Raw genomic sequence first — 22,507 nt, 5'->3', positions numbered from 1 at the left:
GCTTCCGTACCAGGCTCCTCAGTAATGGGTACCAATGCTGTCGAGGCCAATCTGGAGCTATCAAAATCATCCTTGGCTTGTCTTGTCTGGCCTTTAGTAGTACCTTTGGGAGGAGAGGCAGAGGCGGAAAGGCATACACATGAAGATTGCTCCAATTGAAAGAAAGAGCATCCACTCTCCAAGCTGTGGGATGAAACCTTTTGGTGCAAAACTTTGGCAGCTGGTGGTTTAGTGGAGAAGCGAACAGATCTATGTCTGGAGTTCCCCATGACACTGTCAATTTCTGAAATACATGAGGATCCAATTTCCACTCGTGGGGATCCATAATTTGTCTGCTCAACACATCTGCTAAGGAGTTCTGTGCTCCGGCAGAAACCTTGCCTGAAGATTTAGCTGTAAACTGAGAGCAGTCTCCCACAAAATCATTGCTTGCCTGCATAGAGGATAAGAATGTGTTCCGCCTTGCTTGTTGATGCACCACATGACAGTTGTGTTGTCTGTTAGAATCAACACCTGCCCTGGAAGAAGTAAATCCTTGAAAGCTATTAATGCAAACTGGACTGCTAACATCTCTTTCAAGTTGATATGTAGATGTTGTAGTCTGGCAGGCCACTTGTCTTGTATCCACTTTCCATTCAGATGAGCTCCCCAAGCTTTGTCTGAGGCATCTGTCGTTAGAATCTGACTCGCCTCTGGCCGGGTCACAGAGTCCCTTGTTTAGGTGACATTCCTGAGCCCACCACAAAAATTCCTTTTGAATGCAAGGTATTATTTGAATGACAGTGTCCAAATCCTGGCAGTGCTGTGTCCAAACATTTTGAGATACCATTGTAGCTTCCTCATATGCAGTTTGGCATTGGGAAGCACCAGAATACAAGATGCCATGAACCCCAAGGCTTGAAGGACTGTCCTTGCAGTCAGCCTGGACTGATAAGACAACTGATGAAAGTAAAGGGAAAGATTCTTTTGTTTGTCCGGGGTCAAAAAGGCCATCTGGGATGCTGTATTCAGTCTCACACCCAGAAAGCACATGTCCTGAGAGGGTACTAGACTGGACTTTATTTCGTTCACAGAATACCCCAGGCATCTTAGCACTGCTATCACATAATCCAAATGATGAAGAAGCTCGTCCCTTCCTTGAGCCAGAATCAGGCAATCGTCCAAATAGGGATAAATCTGTATTCCTTTTATCCTGAGGAAAGCTATCACTGGAGCCAGAACTTTCGTGAACACACTGGGCAGTAGATAAGCCAAAGGGCAATGCAGAGAACTGATAATGAGAAGTCCCAGCTCGAAAGCAGATACTTCCTGCAACTCAGTCTGATAGGAACATGAAGATAAGCCTCCTTGAGATCTAAAGTTACCATCCAATGATCTTTGCCCAGCAGAGGTAAAAGCTGCTGTAACGTCAACATTTTGAACTTGGGAATGTCCAGATAAGTGTTGAGGATAGATAAGTCCAAAATTGGTCTCCACGTGTTCCCTTTCTTTGGTACTAGGAACAGGCGAGAATAAAATCCTAGGCCCACTTCTGGCATAGGGACCGGCTGAATGGCCCCTATTTGGAGTAACAGAGAAATTTGCTTGTGAGCCTCTATTCTTTGTGGAGGAGGAACGTCTGGCATGCCTTTGAAAGGAGGCAAGGTATGGAAATAAAACCTGTAACCGTGGTGTATGATATCCAATACCCATCTGTCTTGGGTAATTAAACTCCAATTTTCTTTGAAAAGTGCCAACCTTCCTCCCAAAGGTGCCGCCAGACGAGAAGGCTCTGGCAGCTGAAAAGGTAGGTCATTGGGTCTGTTTGCGAAAGGACTGACCCCTGCCCTCACCTGAAGACTGTGCAGGAGAAAGTACAGTTTTGTACCTACCATAAATGTAGATGTTCGAGGATTCCATTGCTGCAGTCCTTACTATTGGGTATAGTCCGCATCCAGTCGGCCCGAATACCAGAGTATAAGGCTGACGTCGGTCAGGGCGCATTAGACTGACGTCAGTACGTCAGGGTACTAATGCGCATGACCGGCGTCATATCCTCAGTCTTTTCTTGCCCCAGATGTCAGAAGACCCTAAAAAGACAAGGCCCAAAATACCTGCACCAAAACATGAACAATATACACAAAAATATAAGCAGGTAAACTCTCCTACACAAACACCCTTAAACACAGAGGGGAAGGAGGGAGGGTAAATTGGACTGCAGCAATGGAATCCTCGAACATCTACATTTATGGTAGGTACAAAACTGTACTATGTTCTTCGTTTTCCATTGCTGCAGTCCTTACTATTGGGTAGAATCCCAAAGCAGAGGTAAGGGAGGCTGGCAAATCATAAAGAAGCAGGAGCTGACAACATGCCTTGCAAAACAGCTGTGGCAAAACCAGCTCTAGACTTAGAGTAGATAGGAAGGTGATAATGCTTAGAGAAAGTATGCACTGAACTCCAAGTAGCTGCTTCCAAAATATCCTTAGTTGCCACCCCCAGAAATGCTGTAGAAGTGGCAGTAGCCCTAGTGGAATGAGGCCTAATCCCAGCAGGAATCTCCTTGCCATGATGGGAATAACAAAATGCAATGCAAAGCCAATCCACCTAGAAATAGTTTGTTTTGACACAGGCTTGCCCTCTGAACTCAAAGCAAAAGAAACAAACAACTGCTGAGACTGCCTAAAATCCTTAGTCCTGCTTAAGTAATAAGCAATTGCCTGTGTACATCTAAAGTATGCAAAATCTTTTCCCCTTTATTTTGGGGTCTGCATAAAAAGTAGGCAAATGAATAGTTTGGTTTAAAGCCACACTAGAAACCACTTTAGGCATAAAGGAAGGATTAGTGCGTAATGATACCCTATCCTTATGGAAAATCAAAAGGGCTCGACTGCCATAAGGGCCTGCAACTCAGACACCCGTCTTGCAGAAGTAATAGCCAACAAAAAGCAGTCTTCCATGACAAATATTTCAATTCAGCAGTAGCCGAGGCTCAAAAGGTTGTAGAGTAAGTTTTCCAACACAAAATTGAGATCCCAAGCAGGAGTAGGAGCTCTCATTGGGGTCTTATATTTTTTGCCCCTCTAAGAAACTGCTTGAACAAAGGATGCGAAAACAATGGTGGGTCACAATCATAGTGAGCTGAGATTGCTGCAGCATGAATCTTAATGGAAGAGAAGGACAGACCCTTGTCCAGTAACTCAGTAAGATATTGAAGAGTCATACTCAAATTAGGCTCAGAAATCTCCAAATTCTTTGCTTTACACCAAAATAAAAATCTCTTCCATTTAGCTGCGTACACTTTCCTTGTACTAGGTCTTCTAGCTTCCATAATTACATTTAAAACTTGTTGAGGAAGTTGAGACCTGCTGTGTTTCAACACAGAATATGCCAGGCTGTCAGATGAAGAGAGTGAAGCTTGACATGGAGCAGACAACCGTCCTGCCGGGATAACAGATGTGGAATCAAAGGTAAAGGCCATGGAGGCTTCTTTACCAGACTCCGTAGTAGGGTACCAGTGTTGCCGAGGCCAATCTGGAGCTATCAAAATCATCCTTGGCCTGTCCTGTCTGACCTTTAACAGTACCTTCGGAAGAAGAGGCAGAGGTGGAAAGGCATACACATGAAGGTTCGTCCAACTGAAAGACAGAGCATCCACTTTCCAAGCTGTGTGATGAAACCCCTTTGTGCAAAACTGTGGCAGCTGGTGGTTTAGTGGAGAAGCGAACAGATCTATGTCTGGAGTTCCCCATGACACTGTCAATTTCGAAATACATGAAGATCCAGTTTCCACTTGTGGGGATCCATGATTTGTCTGCTTAACACATCTGCTAAGGAGTGCTGTGCTCCTGGCAGAAACCTTGCCTGAAGAGTTAGGTGCAAGCGTAGCGCAGTCTCCCATAAAATCATTGCTTGCCTGCATAGAGGATAAGAATGTGTTCTCCTTGGTTGTTGAAGTACCACATGACAGTTGTGTTGTCTGTTAGAATCAACACCTGCCCTGGAAGAAGTAACCCCTTGAAAGCCAGTAATGTGAACTGGACTGCTAACATCTCCTTCATGTTGATATGTAGATGTTGTAGTCTGGCAGGCCACTTGTCTTGTATCCACTTTCCATTTAGATGAGCTCCTCAAGCAATGTCCGAGGCATCTGTCGGTAAAATCTGACTAAGCCTCTGGCTGGGTCACAGAGAGTCCCTTGTTTAGGTGACATTCCTGAGCCCACCACAAAAATTCTCTTTGAAGGCAAGGTATTATTTGAATGACAGTGTCTAAATCCTGGCAGTGCTGTGTCCATACATTTTTGAGATACCATTGTAACTTCCTCATATGCAGTTTGGCATTGGGAAGCACCAGAATACAAGATGCCATGAACCCTAATGCTTGAAGGACTGTCTTTGCAGTCAGCACGGACTGATGAGATAGTTGATGGAAGTAAAGTGATAGACTCTTTTGTTTGTCCGGGGTTAAAAAGGCCATCTGGGCTGCTGTATGCAGTCTCACACCCAGAAAGCACCTGTCTTGAGAGGGTACTAGACTGGACTTTATTTCGTTCACAGAATACCCTAGGCATCTTAGCACTGCTATAACCTATTCCAGATGCTGTAGAAGGTCTTCCTTTTGTCGAGCCAGAATCAGGCAGTTGTCTAAATAAGGATAGATCCGAAGTCCTTGTAGCCTGAAGTAAGCTATCACTGGAGCCAGAACCTTTATGAATACTCTGGGCGCAGTAGATAAGCCAAAGGGCAATGCAGAGAACTGATAATGAGAATCTCCAGCTCGAAACCGCAGAGACTTCCTGTAACTTAGCCTGATAGGCACATGAAGGTAAGCTTCCTTGAGATCTAAAGTTACCATCCAGTGATCTTTGCCCAGCAGGGGTAAAAGCTGTTGTAACGTCAACATCTTGAACTTGGGAATGTCCAGATAAGTGTTGAGGAGAGATAAATCCAAAATTGGTCTCCACGTGTACCCCTTCTGTGGTACTAGGAACATGCGAGAATAAAATCCTAGGCCCCTTTCTGATACAGGGACTGGCTGAATGGCCCCCATTTGGAGTAACTGAGAAACTTGCTTGTGAGCCTCTTTTCTTTGTGGAGGAGGAATGTCTGGCATGCCTGTGAAAGGGGGCATTGTATGGAAATAAAATCTGTAACCGTGGTGAATGATGTCCAACACCCATCTGTCTTGAGTAATTAAATCCCAAGTTTCTTTGAAAAGAGACAGTCGTCCTTCCAAAGGAGCTGCCAGACGAGAATCTACTGGCAGCTGAAAAGGCAGGTCATTGGGTCTGTTCTGAAAGGACTGACCCCTGCCCTCACCAGAAGTCTGAGCAGGTGAACTCCTGTTCTAGGCCTAAAAGAACCTTGGGCCCTGCCCCTACCACGTCTAGACCTACCCTAGACTGGGAATCATAAGCAGGATATGTCCACCCCTTAGCAGGCCAGTTTCTACTAAACTTGGTGGCTGTACCTGCAAAAATCTTTAACAGTTTGCATAGACTTAGCTTTGTCCTCCATTTTCTTTAAAACTGCTTCCACAGGTGAACCAAACAACACATCCGACTGTAAAGGAGCATCCAAAATCCTTGTCTTAACATGCTCAGCCAAATTTTGATCTCTCAACCAGGCATGCCTGCGAAGAACAGAACTAGTGGCAGCCACCCTCGAGGAGGCCTGCACAGCATCAAAACCACATTGCAAAGAATGCTTGCCCACTTGTTCAGACACATAAACTAAATCCAGCAATTCTTTACAATCAATACCTTCCGCCAAAGCATCCACCTTAGATTTCCATTGTGAAAGGAGATAATTTTGATATTTCAGCATGTGAAACTGACAATTCAATGCTCTCATGGCTAGAGTGGAAGAAGTATACACTTTCTTACCCCACCTATCTAACGCCCTTGCCTCTTTGTCAGTGGGAACAGGATTTTTAACCACAGAGGCTTTAACACCTTTAGGCCCCTGAGAAACCGTTTCTGGGTCCGCCCTAGGACTCTTAAACAAATACTTATGAGCTTCGGGCACCCTATAGTACCTATCAGGTTTAACAGGAGCAGGAGGCAAGGAATCAGGGTTCAGGGAGCCTCTGCAAAAACATCTTCCACCACAGTCAACACAGGAGGTATAGCTAAGGGCCTATGCTGGGGCAAAACAAGAATTCCCTAAGCCTCTTCCTGGAATCAGAGTAATCCTGGCCTTCCCATTTAAAGTGCTCCCTCATGGAATGCAGAGTCTCTGAAAATGAAAAATCCTCAGGAGGAGAAGCCGAAGGAGTGGCATCATCCACATCAGAATCAGAATAATGAGGATATTCCTGCAAATCTTCCGCAGAAGACTCAGAAGCCCCTGAACCTTGTTCAAAACTGTCAAACTCTGGTTCCACCCTAGGCCTCTTATCAGGAGGGCCCATAGAACCTCTAATCATAGTAATCAAATCTTCTGCCATTTTAAGCATATGTTTCTTAGGTACAGAACCCGAAAGGCTAGGAGAAGCCCCTACTGAAACTGAACTTGGCCTTCCTCTAAAAGAAGTTTTGGCAACAGAAGGAGAGGCTCTAACTACTGTGGGAAGAGAGGGAAGAATAGTTACCTGAGAAGCCCCCTCAGCCTGGCCTGCCTCCTGAGAGGGTACATCCTGCAACAGTAAAGTTTCTGCCTGAGACTCCATAGAAACTCCTGGCAAAACCTCTGGCTCCACTGAGCCTCCTAAAGAACCGACGTCCGGGACTGCCGGTTTATCAACCCTAGGCTTCGCTGTTTTGTCCTTACGCTTCTTGGACGAAGCGGGCGTCGGAGCATCCGACGGCATTTTATAATTGCAACGCTTCCCAAACACTAATCTGGCACAGTCTAACCTCCTCTTAATAGTGCGTTTGTTAAACCTAGCACAAGAGCGGCAACCAACAACGTCGTGCTCAGGCCCTAAACAAGGTATACACAATGTATGGTAATCCCTATGAGGTATCTGCTTCCCACAAGAAATACAGTTAAATACTGAGGCAAGAAAAAAACAAAATGTTCCCCAACGGGGTACTTAGCCAACTCTGATTCGGTCTGAAACTCCGGTTTCGGAAATATTTCAGAACGCCAACCTGCACTCGCAAAACTGCTTCTGCATCGGACAACGCGGCAAAAAAGACTGAGGATATGACGCCGGTCATGCGCATTAGTACCCTGACGTACTGACGTCAGTCTAATGCGCCCTGACCGACGTCAGCCTTATACTCTGGTATTCGGGCCGACTGGATGCGGACTATACCCAATAGTAAGGACTGCAGCAATGGAAAACGAAGAACATCTCCCTGTTCTAGGCCTGAAAGAGCCCTGAGCTCTGCCCCTACCACGTCTAGATCTACCCCTAGACTGGGAATCATAAGCAGGATACATCCACCCCTTAGTAGGCCAATTTCTACTAAACTTTGGAGGCTGAACCTGCAAAAAATCTTTAACAGTCTACATAGACTTAGCCTTGTCTTCCATTTTCTTTAAAACTGTCTCAACAGGAGAACCAAACACATCAGATTGTAAAGGAGCATCTAAAATCCTTGTTTTAACATGGTCAGATAAATTCTGATCCCTCAGCCAGGCGTGCCTGCGAAGAACTGACCCAGTGGCAGCCACCCTAGACGAGGCCTGTACAGCATCAAAACCACATTGCAAAGAATGCTTACCCACCTGTTCAGAAACATGTACTAAATCATGCAACTCTTTACAATCAATACCTTCCGCCAGAGCATCAACCTTAGACTTCAATTGTGAAAGGAGATAGTTTTGGTATTTTAACATGTGAAACTGGCAATTCAAAGCCCTCATAGCTAGAGTAGAAGTATAAACTTTCTTTCCCCATCTATCCAAAGCCTTGGCCTCTTTGTCTGAAGGAACCGGATTCTTGACAACAGAAGCCTTAACACCTTTAGGCCCCTGACTAACAGTTTCTGGGTCTGCCCTAGGACTCTTAAAAAGATACTTATGAGCTTCAGGCACCCTGTAATATCTATCCGGTTTAACAGGAGCAGGAGGCAAAGAATCAGGATTAATAGAAGCCTCTGCAAAAACATCTTCCACCACATCTAAAACAGGAGGTATAGCCAAAGGCCTATGCTGGGGTAAAAACAAAAATTCCCTAAGCCTTTTCCTGGAATCAGAGAAGTCCTGACCTTCCCACTTAAAATGCTCCCTCATAGAATGAAGAGTTTCTGAAAAGGAAAAATCCTCAGGAGGAGAAGCAGAAGGAGTAGAATCATCCACATCAGAGTCAGAATAAGGAGAATACTCCTGCAAGTCTTCAGCCGAAGACTCTGAAACATCCGAAGCCTGCTCAAAATTCCCTGGCTCAGGCTCCACCCTAGGTCTCTTATCAGGAGGGGGCAAAGAACCCCTAATCAAAGTAATCAAATCTTCTGCCATTTTAAGCATATGCTTCTTGGGCACAGTTCCTGAAGAACTAGGGGTGACACCAACTGAAGCTAAACCTGGCCTGCCTCTGGGAGAAGCCTTGGAAACAGAAGGAGAGGGCCTAACCACCCTAGGAAGGGAGGGGAGTATAGTAACCTGAGAAGCCCCTTCAGCCTGACCTGCCTCCTGAGAGGCCACATCCTGCAATAACAAAGTCTCTCCCTGGGAACCCAAAGAAACCTCCGGTGGAACCACCGGCTCCACCGACACCTCTAAAGAACCGGCGTCCGGTACGGCCGGTTCTTCTAGCCTAGGCTTAACTGCTTTGTCCTTGCGCTTCTTGAAGCGGCCGGAGCATCCGACGGCATTTTATAATTGCACCGCTTCCCAAAGACTAACCTGGCACAATCCAACCTTCTCTTTATAGTGCGTTTATTGAATCTAGCACAAGAGCGACACCCAACAACGTCGTGCTCAGGCCCTAAACAAGGAATACACAAAGTATGATAATCTCTATGTGGTATCTGTTTCCCACAAGAAATGCAATTATTCACTTTTTCTGACATCCGGTAAATCACTGAGGCAAGAAAAAACTAAAATATTCCCCACGGGTACTTAGCCAACTTTGAACTCGGTCTGAAACTTCGAAATCGAAAAATCTCAGAACGCCAACCGGCACTTGCAATGCTGCTTCTGCATCGGACCATGCGGCAAAAAAGACTGAGGATATGACGTCGGTCATGCGCATTTGTACCCTGACGTCCTGATGTCAGTCAAATGCGCCTTGACCGACGTCAGCCTTATACTTTGATATTCGGGCCGACCGAGGACAGCGGACTACCCAAGTGTAAGTACTGCAGCAATGTGAGATGAAGAACATCCTACACTTGCACACAACTTTCACACAAAACTTTGAAAATTAAGTACTTTAAGATTAGAAATATCACTTAGCTGGAGAGCTGGAAAAAACACAATCTGGTCACCATGCGCGGCAAACGAGATCTGGGGTCATGAGGGTAGAGCAGGGCATTATGGGCGAGGGGAGGAGCTGAGAGCTTGGATCCATAGCTGGTAAACCATGCCGGTTCGGATCCGATATCGGATCCATAACCCACAGGTTGCAGACAAATGAATCCCCTACTTCAGATCATTGGTTAAGAATAAATGCAAATTAATACTTATTCAAACCAAAGGGTAAAAAGGACACAGAAACCATTCAGTAAAAACCGCAAGAAAAAGTCAACAAAGCTAGAGTTTTCATTGTGTGATACCTTAATCCTAGAATGGTGGTCTATGGGATATATGCAAATGATCCCTTAATGGCATCAAGTGTTTCAATTACAAGGCTTTTGAATGCCCACAAATTTTTCAGTCTTTACGATTACATTCAGGCCAATGAAACCAAACCACACCAGCTATGGGCATGCATATTTTGATCTTTTTATTGACCTCATCAGCACAGCATAAGTGGATAGTTTTGCTATACTGCAGAAACACAATCTTTAAACCCAGCTAATGCCCATAAATATTAAGGTGCCTGCAGAACATCCTAACACCTAAACCAAAGGGTAAAATCGACACACAGCAAACCATTCAGTAAAAACTGCAAGACAAAAACTCAGCCAAGCTAGAGTTTAAGGAGTGATGCCTTAAACCTCCTGTAATGGGAGGCCCATGGGATATATACAAATGGCCTTTTAGGGACATCAAGTGGTTCAGCTACATGGCTTCTGGATTTTTTTTTTTTTTTTTTTTACTTTTTATGGTTACATTCAGACCAATAAAGCCAAACCCCTCTAACTGTGGACATATATTTTTCGGCCTTTTCAGTGACCTCATCAGTGCTTGGTTGATTTTTTTTTTTTTTTTTTTGCAATTTAATATTTATTGAAATTTTAACCAGTTTATAGTGAAATTAAAGGCACGTTAGTATAAATACAAACAGGAATTGCAATATGAAGTGAGAGGAAAAGCAGGCTTATGGTATATTTAGAGAGGTATATTTATATTCTGTTATTGTTCTGAAATCAGAGGAGCATAGAGGGATGATGATTTCCTTGGATCTAGAAGATATGCCACTGTTAAGTCTGCCCATATAAGGGATTTCCTAATGGTGGCCACACAGAAGTCAAAGGATAGTGCCCAAGTCCCTAATGATAATGTTGATTTGTGCGTATATGTGTGTGTGTGTGTGTGGGGGGGGGGGGGCTACGTGATAGGATCGGGAGTCTCCATGCTTAAACAATACAATGATAATTTTTTTGACCTTTAGTTTGAAGTCATAGTCCAAGCTGGAGTTGGGCCCTCCTGGAGAACACACAGATCATCTTGGGTGTTCATGACAACTCCGAGTTTTGCAGTCATGGGCAAATTTAGTCAGTCACAGGCCTTTGGTGTCTGCTTTAGAGAAATGGATACCAAGCAGGAGCAGTTCTAGGACTGATCCCTGGGGGACACTGCCAGTACCCACTACATTAGGCAAGTGTGTGACTTTAACAGATTGGGTTCTGCTAGTGAACCAGTTTGCTATGCAGCAAGTAACATAGGGGTTTACATTTACCTGGATAAGCTTATCAATGATGCCAGAGTGTAGAATGCTATCAGAGGCTTGAGCAAAGTCTAATTATGCTGTGCGACTGATTCTGGTCTGGTGTCTTAGTAACTTGTTCAAAAAAATCCACCAGGTTCAAGAGGCAGGCTCTACCTTTAACTCACACTGGTTTGGGTCCAGGTTTTGATGACTACTGCCCTTGTTTATGAGGTCCATACTGATGTGCTCCATTACCTTACAAACAAGGCTAGTGAAGCTGATAAGTCTAAGTTGCCTGGGTCAGTCATGGCTCACTCTTCGTGGAGTGAGAGGACTACAGCAGCTCTCCACACCTCCTGCATGAATTCGATGAAGAAGCTGAGACTAAACAGATGTAATACGGAGTAAACCAGGCAGTGCTTGGCCCTGATAAATACAACCTAACACAACGTCAAGGCTCAAGGAGCTAGTGTTTTCAGCCTTGGAGAAAGTGCTTAGGACTTACCCAGAGGTGAATGGGGTGACGTAAGCATGTTAACAGGCTTTAGGTAATTTGGGGGCAATAGGAAGTAAAGATTCAACTTAATTTGTCTAATGTTGGCACTGTCCTCAAAAGATGTGTGATGATAATGTGAATTAGCTCATAGCATTACTGATTTATGTTCCTGACATCACTGAAGAAAGCTTTGTGGTTATCCTTAGCATGAGTGGCAATTCACAATTCGTACTTGCTATTGGAGGGTTTGATTTTGTTTAAGTTCTCTGTTGATCACTTTGAGCTCTTCACTAGTTTGCTTTTAAAAGTTAGACATTTCTTTCTCCTACTGTATAATTTGTTGATACTGGGGTTCCACCAAATGAGTTTGTGCTTAAATTTATGTCTTATGGGGACAGAAACCTTAACACTAGCTTCGAAGCAGGCAGAGAATGTATCTGTGAAAACTGCAGTGTGTGAAGCAGTCATCTGAGTAAGGATGGTATTTGAATTTCATCAGGCCATTAATTAGCTGGAATAGATTTACTTTAAAATATCTGATGGAGGGGATTTGATGCGACTCGGGTAACAGAGTAAAATTTACTGCACAATTGATCAGATTTTACTAGTCATTTTGTATCTACGGGTTCTGAGAAAGAGGGGTGCATAAGAAGCAGGAAAATGTCTGAGCTCTAAATAATGGGAGGGGGGGAAACTATATTTGTGAGAACCAGATCTAATATTTTAGAGCCCCTCACTAGGACCAGGACTTGGCAGTAATGAAATTCAGGAATCTCCATGCATACTTGTTTGTGGTGGTGTAGGTTCCACAGTTAATGAATGGGCAGTGAAAGTCTCCCAAGATGATAGTGTTAGGTCCTATGGTGAGGGACATCAATTTAAGATATGCCTCGTGGTCTGCCGGTTTCAGAGGGGTATAGTACTTGGCTACTATGTGGTACTTGGTTTTGTCTTAAGAATATGGAGGAGTTCTAGATATGGAGGAGTTCTAGATCACTGTCCTGCATTACAAGTCTGGAGGTGAAATTCTTTCTTAGGAACAGCAATACTCCTCCCACAATCTACATCAAATCTGGCATTGGATCCAAAGCAGTGATAGGCATTTAAACCCTGCATTGAGGAGGTGTTTTCACTGTTTTGAAACCATGTTTCAGTAACAACTCATATCAGTATTTTCAAGGGTTAGGAATGCCTGTAAGAAGTGCAACATTTTGTTTAGGCTTCTTGCATTCAGTGATGCTACTTTTATATGTTTCTTTAACTCTGGCTGGCAATGTAGGACATTTGACGAGACTTCAGTCAGCTAACTCAAAAGACAACGACAATGCCTTCCTAAGCTACATTAGGAAGATTAGATTAAATTAACGATTCTGCATTGAACTTCTCTCTAAAGGTACCCCTTTCCCTGACCCAAAGGACAATGTTAATATTCTTGTGGACAAATTTGCTTCCAATTGCAACCCAACCATCCTCTCTGTCACCTCCATCCCTCTATTCACACCAACACTCCCAAAAATCACTTTGGGTCAAGTACTTCTAACACTTTCCAAAATTAAAAATACCAGTTCCATAGACCCTCACAATATCCTTGGATGGCTGCTGAAAAGTGCCATGTCTCACCTCACAAAATCCCTCCATCGACTGTTAAACCCATCCCTCCAGGGGATACATCCCAGAGTCATGAAAACCAACTGCTATGGTGCCTTTGCATAAAAGTGACCCCTCAGTTAACCAAAGGAATAACAGACCTACTAGTTTACTTGCAAGTCTATGTAAAATATGATACCTAAATTATATAGAGGACCTTACATCCCTGGACAATACAAGTTAAACTTAGTAAAAGACACATTATGCCTGCTCAACCTGGTTAAGTTCTTCAAAAAGGCTAGTGAATATATGGATAAGGGACCTACACAGTCCATACTGCCCTGCCTGGTCTTTGCCAAGGCTTCAGCTTCTGACATTATCTTCATGCTAGGATTACTAACAAACTCCCCATTTCAAAATTATTCCACACACAGTTTGCGGAGGTTTGAGCTCTGTGTATAAGAGGGGTCTATATCTGTAAGAACCTGATCTAATATTTTAGAGCCCCTCTATGACACCATCAAGGTTGGGGGGGTATTTGTTCTAGATAGAAAATGTCACTGGCACTGTCCCAAAGCATTCTGTCCTGGGCCCTCTCCTCTTGGCTTTATACATCTCTGACATGAAAGCAGCTATCAAAGAACTATTGTTCAAGTTTGCTGATGGTTGCAAGCTGAGGTCAGTTATCAAATCCCATTGTTAGACTCAAATTCTTCAGGAAGTGCTGGGTGCATTAATCATGGGCTTACCCTCAATGCCAAGAAATGCAACATAGATCCTTTTGGCAAATGTAGCAAATCTAGCAAGACAGCTGCTTACCATAGTGATAACATTCCACTCAAAGCTGATGTAGTCATCAGGAAAGTACAGTTTTGTACCTACCATAAATGTTGATGTTCGAGTGCTAATACAGCTGCAGTCATAACAGATGGGTTTTCCTGCCGTCAGGCGGGTCCTCGGTCGGCCGAATTCCAAAGTCTAGGTCCGGCGTCGGTTGTCGTCGCTTCCTCCCTGACATCAGTGCAACAGGGGTATAATAGATCCAGCTGACGCCATTTTCTTCAGTTTTTCTTGCCCCAGATGTCAGGTGCCCCCAGAAGGAAGGCAATACATAAATTTATGTAATAATGCAATGCAATATAATCAAAAAACAGTAGTTGCAAGCAAATACACCATAAAAGAATACCCCAAATCAGGTTGTATGAGGAGGTGTTAGCCGTTAGGCCTGTCCCAAGAGGGGAAGGAGGGAGGGAAACCTGGACTGCAGCTGTATTAGCACTCTAACATCTATATTTATGGTAGGTACAAAACTGTACTATGTTCATCGTGCATACAGCTGCAGTCATAACAGATGGGTAGAATCCCAAAACTAAAAAAGGGGTGGTAGGCACTAGGTGGAACTAGGAGGAGCCAGGATGCCCTGCAAGATTGCAGTGGCAAAGCCTGCTCTAGATTTGGAGTATAATGGTAAGTGAAAGTGCTTGGAGAAGGTATGTACAGAACTCCAAGTGGCTGCTTCCAAAATATCTTTGGTAGGAACCCCCCTGAGGAAAGCTGCAGAGGTAGCTGTGGCCCTTGTGGAGTGAGATCTGATGCCAGCAGGTACAGTTTTACCATGAAAAGAGTAACAAAAGCGTATGCAGTAGGCTATCCACTTTGAGACTGTCTGTTTGGAAATAGGCTTCCCTTGAGCTCCTGCAGCATAGGACACAGAGTTGCTCTGATTTTCTGAAAGGCTTTGTTCTGTCCAAATAGTAACGCAGCTGTCTGTGAATGTCCAAGGAATGTAGTAGTCTCTCCCCTTTGTTTTGAGGATTAGGGTAAAAGGTAGGTAAGTGGATAGCCTGATTCAAGGCTACCCTGGATACTACCTTTGGCATAAAGGACGGATTGGTTCGTAAGGAAACTCTGTCCTGATGGAAAATGATGAAAGGCTGCACAGCCATGAGGGCTTGTAGTTCCGAAACCCTGCGAGCTGAGGTGATTGCCAGGAGGAAGGCTGTTTTCCAGGACAAATATTTCAGTTCTGTTTAAGCAGCTGGCTCAAAAGGAGGCAAAGTCAGTTTTTCTAAAATGAAATTGAGGTCCCAAGCAGGTACTGGTTGTTTCCTTGGGGGTTTTATATTCTTAGCCTCTCTGAGGAACTGTCTTAAGAGGGGGTGAGAGAATAAAGGAGGATCAGTGCTGTATTCTGCAGAAATAGCTGAGGCATGGATTTTGATGGAGGAGAATGAAAGTCCACTGCTTAGCATCTCAGCTAGGTACTGCAATATTTGTGGTAAATTCAGTATTCCAGGATTCTGACCCTTTTTCTCATTCCAGGCACAAAACCGTTTTTAGGCTTTTCTAGTAGAAGGCCTTCTGGCCTCCAAAATGACATCCTGTACCTCCTTGGAGAGTAGGGCCTGTTGTGAATTTAAGGAATCTTCCATGCGGCTAGATTGAGTGTTTTCAGCTGACTGCGAAGAGTTTTGAAGTTGTGCTGAGTCCGTAGAAGAGGCATTAGAGGCAGGATCCATGGTGGGGAATGAGTCAGGCTTTTCAGGAGTGGGTACCAGTGTTGTCTTGGCCAGTCTGGAGCAATGAGAATCATCTTTGGTCTGTCTGCTCTGGTTTTTAATAGAACTTTGGGCAGCAGAGGGAGAGGTGGAAAGGCATAAACTGTCATTGTTGTCCAACTGAAAGAGAGTGCGTCCACTTTCCAGGCCTGTGGATGAAAGGTCCTTGAGCAGAATTTTGCCAATTGGTGATTTCTGTGGGAGGCAAAGAGATCTAGGTCTGGCCTTCCCCATGCTTGAATTATCTTTGTGAAAACTTGAGGATGCAACTTCCATTCGTGTGGATCTGTCATATTTCTGCTTAGGTTGTCTGCCAGCGTGTTTTCCTTGCCTGGCAGGCACTGTGCTTGAAGTTCGATTTGTAATTCCAGAGCCATGTTCCAAAGAGACATGGCTTGCCTGCATAGGGGGGTATGAATGGGTAGCTCCCTGTTTGTTTATGTACCACATTACTGTGGTGTTGTCCGTCCTTATCAATAGCTGGCCTGGATGCAGTAGGTCTTTGAAAGCTATAATAACATTTATTACTGCTAGCATTTCCTTTTGATTGATGTGTAGGTGCTTTTCTTTTTGGGACCATTTGCCCTGAATGCACCTGTCATGTGTGCCCCCCAGGCGTAGTCAGAGGCGTCTGTTGTGATGACTTGATTTGCTTGAGGCTTGCAGAACGGGAGACCTGTGTTTCTTTGCATGCTTGAGCCCATCACAGAAATTCCTTTTGAAGACATGGAATTAGTAGTATTATTGTTTCCAAACTGTGGCTGTGTTGAGACCATAGGTTTTTTAGGTACCATTCAAGTTTCCTCATATGCAGCTTTGCACATGGGATTAGTAGGATGCAAGATGCCATGAATCCCAGAGCCTGCAGGATTTTCCTTGCAGTCAGCCTGGTGAAAGTTGCCAGTTTTCTGAAGTATTGAGTTAGTTGCCCTTGTTTCTCTGGCGTGAGGTAGGCCATCTGGGTGTTTGTATCCAAGCTGGCACCCAGGAAAATTATTGTTTGAGAGGGTATTAGCCTTGATTTCTTTTTGTTGACTGTGTATCCCAGAGAATTCAACAACATTATTACAAACGCCAGATGTTTCAGAAGTATGTGCTTGCTGTCCGCTTGGATCAGGCAGTCGTCCAGATATGGGTATATTTGTATCCCTTGAAGTCTGCAGTAGGCGATTACTGATGCCAGGCATTTCGTGAACACTTTGGGCGCAGTAGATAAGCCAAAGGGCAATGCAGAGAATTGATAATGGATTGAACCTGCAAGAAATCTGAAGTATCTTCTGCAATCTTGTCTGATTGGGACATGCAGGTATGCCTCCTTGAGGTCCAATGTTACCAGCCAAGACTCCTTGCCCAGCATGGGAAGAAGCTGCTGTAATGTGAGCATCTTGAATTTTGGCACGAGTAAAAATGTGTTTAGGATAGATAGGTCCAAAATAGGTCTCCAATCTTTGCCCTTCCTTGGTACCAGGAATAGTCTGGAATAAAAACCTTGACCCTGTTCTTGTACAGGTACCTCTTGAATAGCTTTCATGTCCATGAGATCTGAAATTTGTTTTTGTGCCTCTGCCCTTTGATTGTGTGGCAGGTTTGGCATGCCTCTCATTTTTGGAAGGGTGTGAAAGTGGAATCTGTAGCCTCTTGTCTATAATGTCCAGGATCCATTTGTCTTTTGTGACAATATGCCAATTTTTTTAAAATAATGCCAGTTTTCCGCCTAAAGGTGCTGCCATTTGAGCCTTGCTTGGCATGCAAAGGGGAAAGTCATTGGTTCTGCTTTCTGAATGGCTGTGAACTATCCTCACCACCTCTTTGTGTGGGTGCTTGCCATTGTCTGCCTCTAAACGATCCTTGAGATTGCCCTCTGCCCCTCGGGCGCCTGTATCTACCTCTTTGGGGTCTGTCCGTAGCTGAAAGGGACCAATTGTTGGAAGGCCAATTTCTACTGAAACGTGGAGGTTGTACCTGTAGGAAATCCTTTACTGTTTGCATTGATTTTGCCTTTTCCTCCATTTTCTTTAATACCTCCTCAGCTTTAACACCAAACAATACATCTTTTTGCAGAGGGGCATCTAGTAATTTAGCTTTGACATGATCTGGTAAGGTTTGCTCTTTGAGCCAGGCATGTCTACGTATGATAGATCTTGTAACAGCAGCTCTACATGAGGCCTCTAAAGCATCAAAGCCACATTGCAAGGTATGCTTACCCACTTGTTCTGTACTATGTATCAAATCCTGCAACTCCTTCAAGTCTGGTTGTTCAGGTTGTGACATTTTGCTTCTCAATTGTGATAACAGAAACTGTTTGTACTTTAACATATGGAACTGACAGTTTAATGCCCTCATGGTTAAGGTGGCCGAAGTGTATACCTTCTTCCCCCACCTTTCTAAAGCTCTGGAATCTCTCTCTGAAGGCAATGGATTTTTAATGCCCTCATGGTTAAGGTGGCCGAGGTGTATACCTTCTTCCCCCACCTTTCTAAAGCTCTGGAATCTCTCTCTGAAGGCAATAGATTTTTAGCAGTGGAGGCCTTAATTCCCTTGGGACCCTGTGATACAGTTTCTGGGTCAGCCGCATGGCTTTTGTATAGGAACTGGTGCGAGTCAGGAACCCGGTAATACCTGTCAGGCTTGACTGGAGCTGGAGGTAAAGAATCTGGGTTAAGGCAGGCCTCCGAATACACATAATCTAGAATGTCTACGACAGGAGGTATAGCCAGAGGCCTGTGCTGAGGGAGCAAGAGGAAATCCCTAAGCCTTTTCTTGGAGTCTGAGTACTCTTGGCCTTCCCAGTGGAAGTGTTCCCTCAAGGTATGTAAAGTTTCCCCAAAAGAGTAATCCTCAGGGGGGGAGACAGAGGGAATGGACTCCTCTGCATCAGAATCTTCAAAGGGGGAGTAAGAATGTTCCTGGTCTTCAGAATGTTCTGAAATAATGGAGGCCTGGTCCGAGGAGGGGGACTCTTCCTCCACTCTGGGTCTTTTGTCTGGGGGGGGGGGGGGGGTTGAGAACCCCTGATAAGAGTAATCAAATCCTCAGCCATTTTGAGCATCTGCTTTTTAGGCATGGGGTCTTGAGAAGGGCCCTGTGGAGCTTGTCTTTTAGTATGCATGGCTGATTTAGACTTACTGAAAGCCTTGATGGAAAAAGAGGAAGGCCTGTAGACACCTTGAGAGGTGGCAGGTCTGTCTAAACTCTGAGTTTCACCGCCAAGAGTGGCTTCGGTATCTGTAGCCGGGGTGTGGGCCGAAGAGCCTACGACCTCGGGCACAGAAGACACCGCCAATGAAGTGTCGTCGGTAGTCAGGGGTTGCATAGGCGCCTCACTGAGAACCGGACCACCTGTAGTCGGCTTTGGCATGGTGTTGGTAGAAGTCGCGGACCTCGTAAGTTGGTCCTTATCTTTGCGTCTTTTACTCAAAACTGGAGTCTGAGTATCCAACGACATAATGTAATTAAATTTTTTGCCAAAATAGTGATGGGCGAACTCCGCCCGACGCTTAATAGTGCGTCTGTTGAATGTAGCACAAAAACAACAGTCCGAGACGTCATAGTCTGGGCCTAAGCAAGGAATGCAGAGGGAATGAAAATCCTTATGCGGTATTTGCTTCCCACATGAAATGCAATTAACTTTGTCTGACATTGGTCTGAGGCAAGAAAAAAAGTTTCCCCAACGGGGTACTTAGCTTTCAAGAAGACTTCGGTTGAACAATATTCGTAATCTCAGGAGCTGGCCGACCGGCACTTGCGAACTGCTTCTGCTTCGGGCACCGCGCAGCAAGAAAGACCGAAGAAAATGGCGTCGGCTGGATCTTTTATACCCCTGTCACACTGACGTCAGAGAGGAAGCAACAACAACCGACGCCGGACGTAGACTTTGGAATTCGGCCGACCGAGGACCCGCCTGATGGCAGGAAAACCCATCTGTTATGACTGCAGCTGTATGCACGATGAACATCTTGGGTACCTAAGTTGAGAACAGCCTCTGCTTTCACCATCATGTCTCTGTAATGGTTAGAAAATCATTCTACCTTGCACAGTATATCCTTTGTGTTAACGTCTTTGGACCTGAGGAGATGAAGTCCCACCTCATTCCTCCTTCACAAGGCTAATCATGGAGCCTACTGCCCCCTTCAACATATACCTCACACTAAGAGCCTAAACCACATCAACAGATCTCAATGTTTACTTACCACAAAGATTTCAAGTCCCAGTACCCTTAGCTACTCTGGCAGGCTAAAAGCCCTCTCTATCTAGTCAGCATCATACAGACTCATAATGGGTGATATCTGCTTAGCCTCACGTGCTATGAACAACTCAGGTCTTTATGAACTCCATCACCTAAACAGAAGCACGTGTACAGCCAACATCTCTAATGGACTAATCTATACCACCATATCAACACCATCAGATGGCACTACAGGTACCTTAACCCCACATATCCCCAATTTCTGGAATGGGGTGTCCTTTCATATCAAGGATATTTCTCTAGCAACCATTTAAACCAGTCTGAATGGATGATCGTACACTTTTAACATAACTATGTGGTGAAAATCTACAGAGGGACATTGTTAGTTTTCCACTAGTACTAGGTGATGTGGAGGAGATTCTCAATGTACTCCTTGGCCCTAAGCTTTGCAGGAATTCATGAACATATAAACATATTGTTGATCCCAGCCATCTGTCTGCCATTCTGAAAAAGCCTAAAGGCCAAGACACAAGCAGTAACTATCTTAGTAATTACAGCAACTCTCACCCCATTTCTTTTTAAAACTTCATGCTTTAATGACTCATACACTCACAGTAGTCACCTTACTAGTATTATACCAACTAGTTACATTCTCTGACATCTTTACTAATTTTATTGTTAGTACTATACCCAAAAGCTGTTAATACCACACACGTTTTCAAATTACTCTACTCATACTAATGTCTGCATTAAGTGTTGACCAGCACTATAGAACATTACACGCATCTTATTCAAACTGCTGCATCTAAAAGCTTTCAAAAGGCAGTACATTACTGCCTGTACCCATTTCTTTATTCAAGTGACACTGAAATTAATCTTATTCCAATGCTGTCAAACGCTACTGCAGACTCACAATGTTCATTATTACAATTAAAAGACAAAGTTCTTCCATCTTAGTCACTCAAGTCTCTGCAATAAAATTCTGGAAGTAGAGCTCTGGGAATTCAAAGTGAACTTGAAAAATAACATCCCAGAATATACAATATAGTGAAATTGACCAAGTAAAATCTGGAGGGAATGGCAATATTTACATGCAACTACCACAAATCACATCTGGCAAATAATTAACTTCCTCCCTTTATGGCACAAACAAGCTGTTGGTTGTCTCAGTACAAGTCCATATCCCATCTTAAATGTAGGCTATTTAAACCTGACTGCAAGCAAACTCCTGTCTCTACCTTACCTCGGTCCACTGACATCATCAGCGAAGGATTAGGAGATTTCAATATCTGCAGGGATCCAGACAAGCAAAATTACCATGAAGCATGACGAGGCAATACATAAATGTACTGCCTCCATGTTACCACAAATTACAGAAAAGCCCACCCAAACAGAGAAGCACTCACAGCTAAATGTATTTTTAGACTATCTCATAGGATGGCACATATCATGGAAACTCTTACTCAAAATCATATCTAAACATGACTGAATAAAAATAATTTAGCCTCAGCGTAACACAATACACAGGGATGTGTGCATCAAACACAATTCACATTTAAAAAAATCGGAATTCAAAGTATGAAAGCCTCCAACATCTCTGCATGAAGTAGAATTTGCCCCATGCACTTTCATTAACATAATAAATTCTAAGCTTCTTTTCCTCCAGGAAAAGGTAATGCCCCTGTTTTACGAAGAGTACAGGGGTTCACACCAATGATGTCTGCAGCCAGCACATACTACTTACAGGAAGCAAAATAGAGTTAAACTAAGGGATCAAAGGAGTTTTCCCTGCTAAACAGAATAACTTTATAAGGAATACTTCAGCACACATTTGTAGCAGTTCTTGGTGTACATGGTGTTTAAGGTTCTACCTCACTTAAAAATGAGACAGTTCTGCTTAATGGCGGACATTAAAATCATAAATTATCCTTACAATCTTAGGGCAATTGCTGAAGTTGTGTAGCTCACCAATAAGTCGTATATCCTTACCTGCATTGTGACCAACCTGTCGTCTACCATTACCTCCTTTGTTAGAAAATCTGCTCCTATTGTGGCTTTATACTGGTTGCTGAACTTCTTATTCACATACTGGTTCATAAGTGAAGTCTTCCCTACCCTGCAAAGAAAATGTGATCACTATTAGAGATGACCACTTCTTGCCAAAGTGAACAATTGACAACATACCCCTTAATGATGGACAAATGTGCACAGCAAAATGTTAATTTTTATAACAGAATAAGATGCAGAAAAATTCAGGTCTTTGCAGGGACTTAAATTAGTTGTCAGTAAAGAATGCACAAGAGTAAACAAACAGATGTTCGTAGTTGAAGTATACTGCTATACAAGGTTGAAAACAGTATTAAAACCAAGAGAGGAGTGAATTTTTTTTTTTTTTGCAGGAGGCATGCTCCCTGCAACTCTAGTGTCTGGACCAAGGCCCCCACAAACCGGAAACATATATTCTAAGAACTGTCAGTCCTGGACCAAGTATATGCAAGTCTGGATTTGCGGTCAATCTCCACATTTCAGGACTATGCATAGCTAGTTCTGACATTTTAAATGACTACCCAGTCCCTTGGTAACTGTGCTGAGGATCTAAATGCCTGCCTACCTACCGTACCTGTTGTTTGCCCTAACTTGGCATATTACCTCCAGGCACTGCCATGCTGGTTTATCTGCTTTCTTTCTGACTGATTTGGGGGGAATTCTAGAAGCATCACAGTATAACTATCACAAGATCAGTCCCACCCTAGTCCAACAATAAAAAGTGAT

General features: G+C 43.9%; 1 protein-coding gene across 1 annotated transcript in view; it reads right to left on the bottom strand.

Moving 5' to 3' along the window:
* The window catches only part of RAB7A (RAB7A, member RAS oncogene family), a 620,307-nt gene that overhangs the window by 129,709 nt on the left and 468,091 nt on the right, over nt 1-22,507 (bottom strand). The window contains exon 3 of the mRNA XM_044076435.1: nt 21,725-21,851. Coding sequence (XP_043932370.1) covers nt 21,725-21,851 — 127 coding nt within the window. The remainder of the gene's footprint in view (nt 1-21,724; nt 21,852-22,507) is intronic.

This window comes from Protopterus annectens, chromosome 7.part0 (genome assembly GCF_019279795.1).
Source record: "Protopterus annectens isolate FY-2018-M chromosome 7.part0, PAN1.0, whole genome shotgun sequence".
NCBI classification, from domain to species: Eukaryota; Metazoa; Chordata; order Ceratodontiformes; family Protopteridae; genus Protopterus; species Protopterus annectens.
The sequence above is the reverse complement of the archived record's forward strand: the minus strand, read 5'-3'. Positions and strand labels throughout refer to the sequence as shown.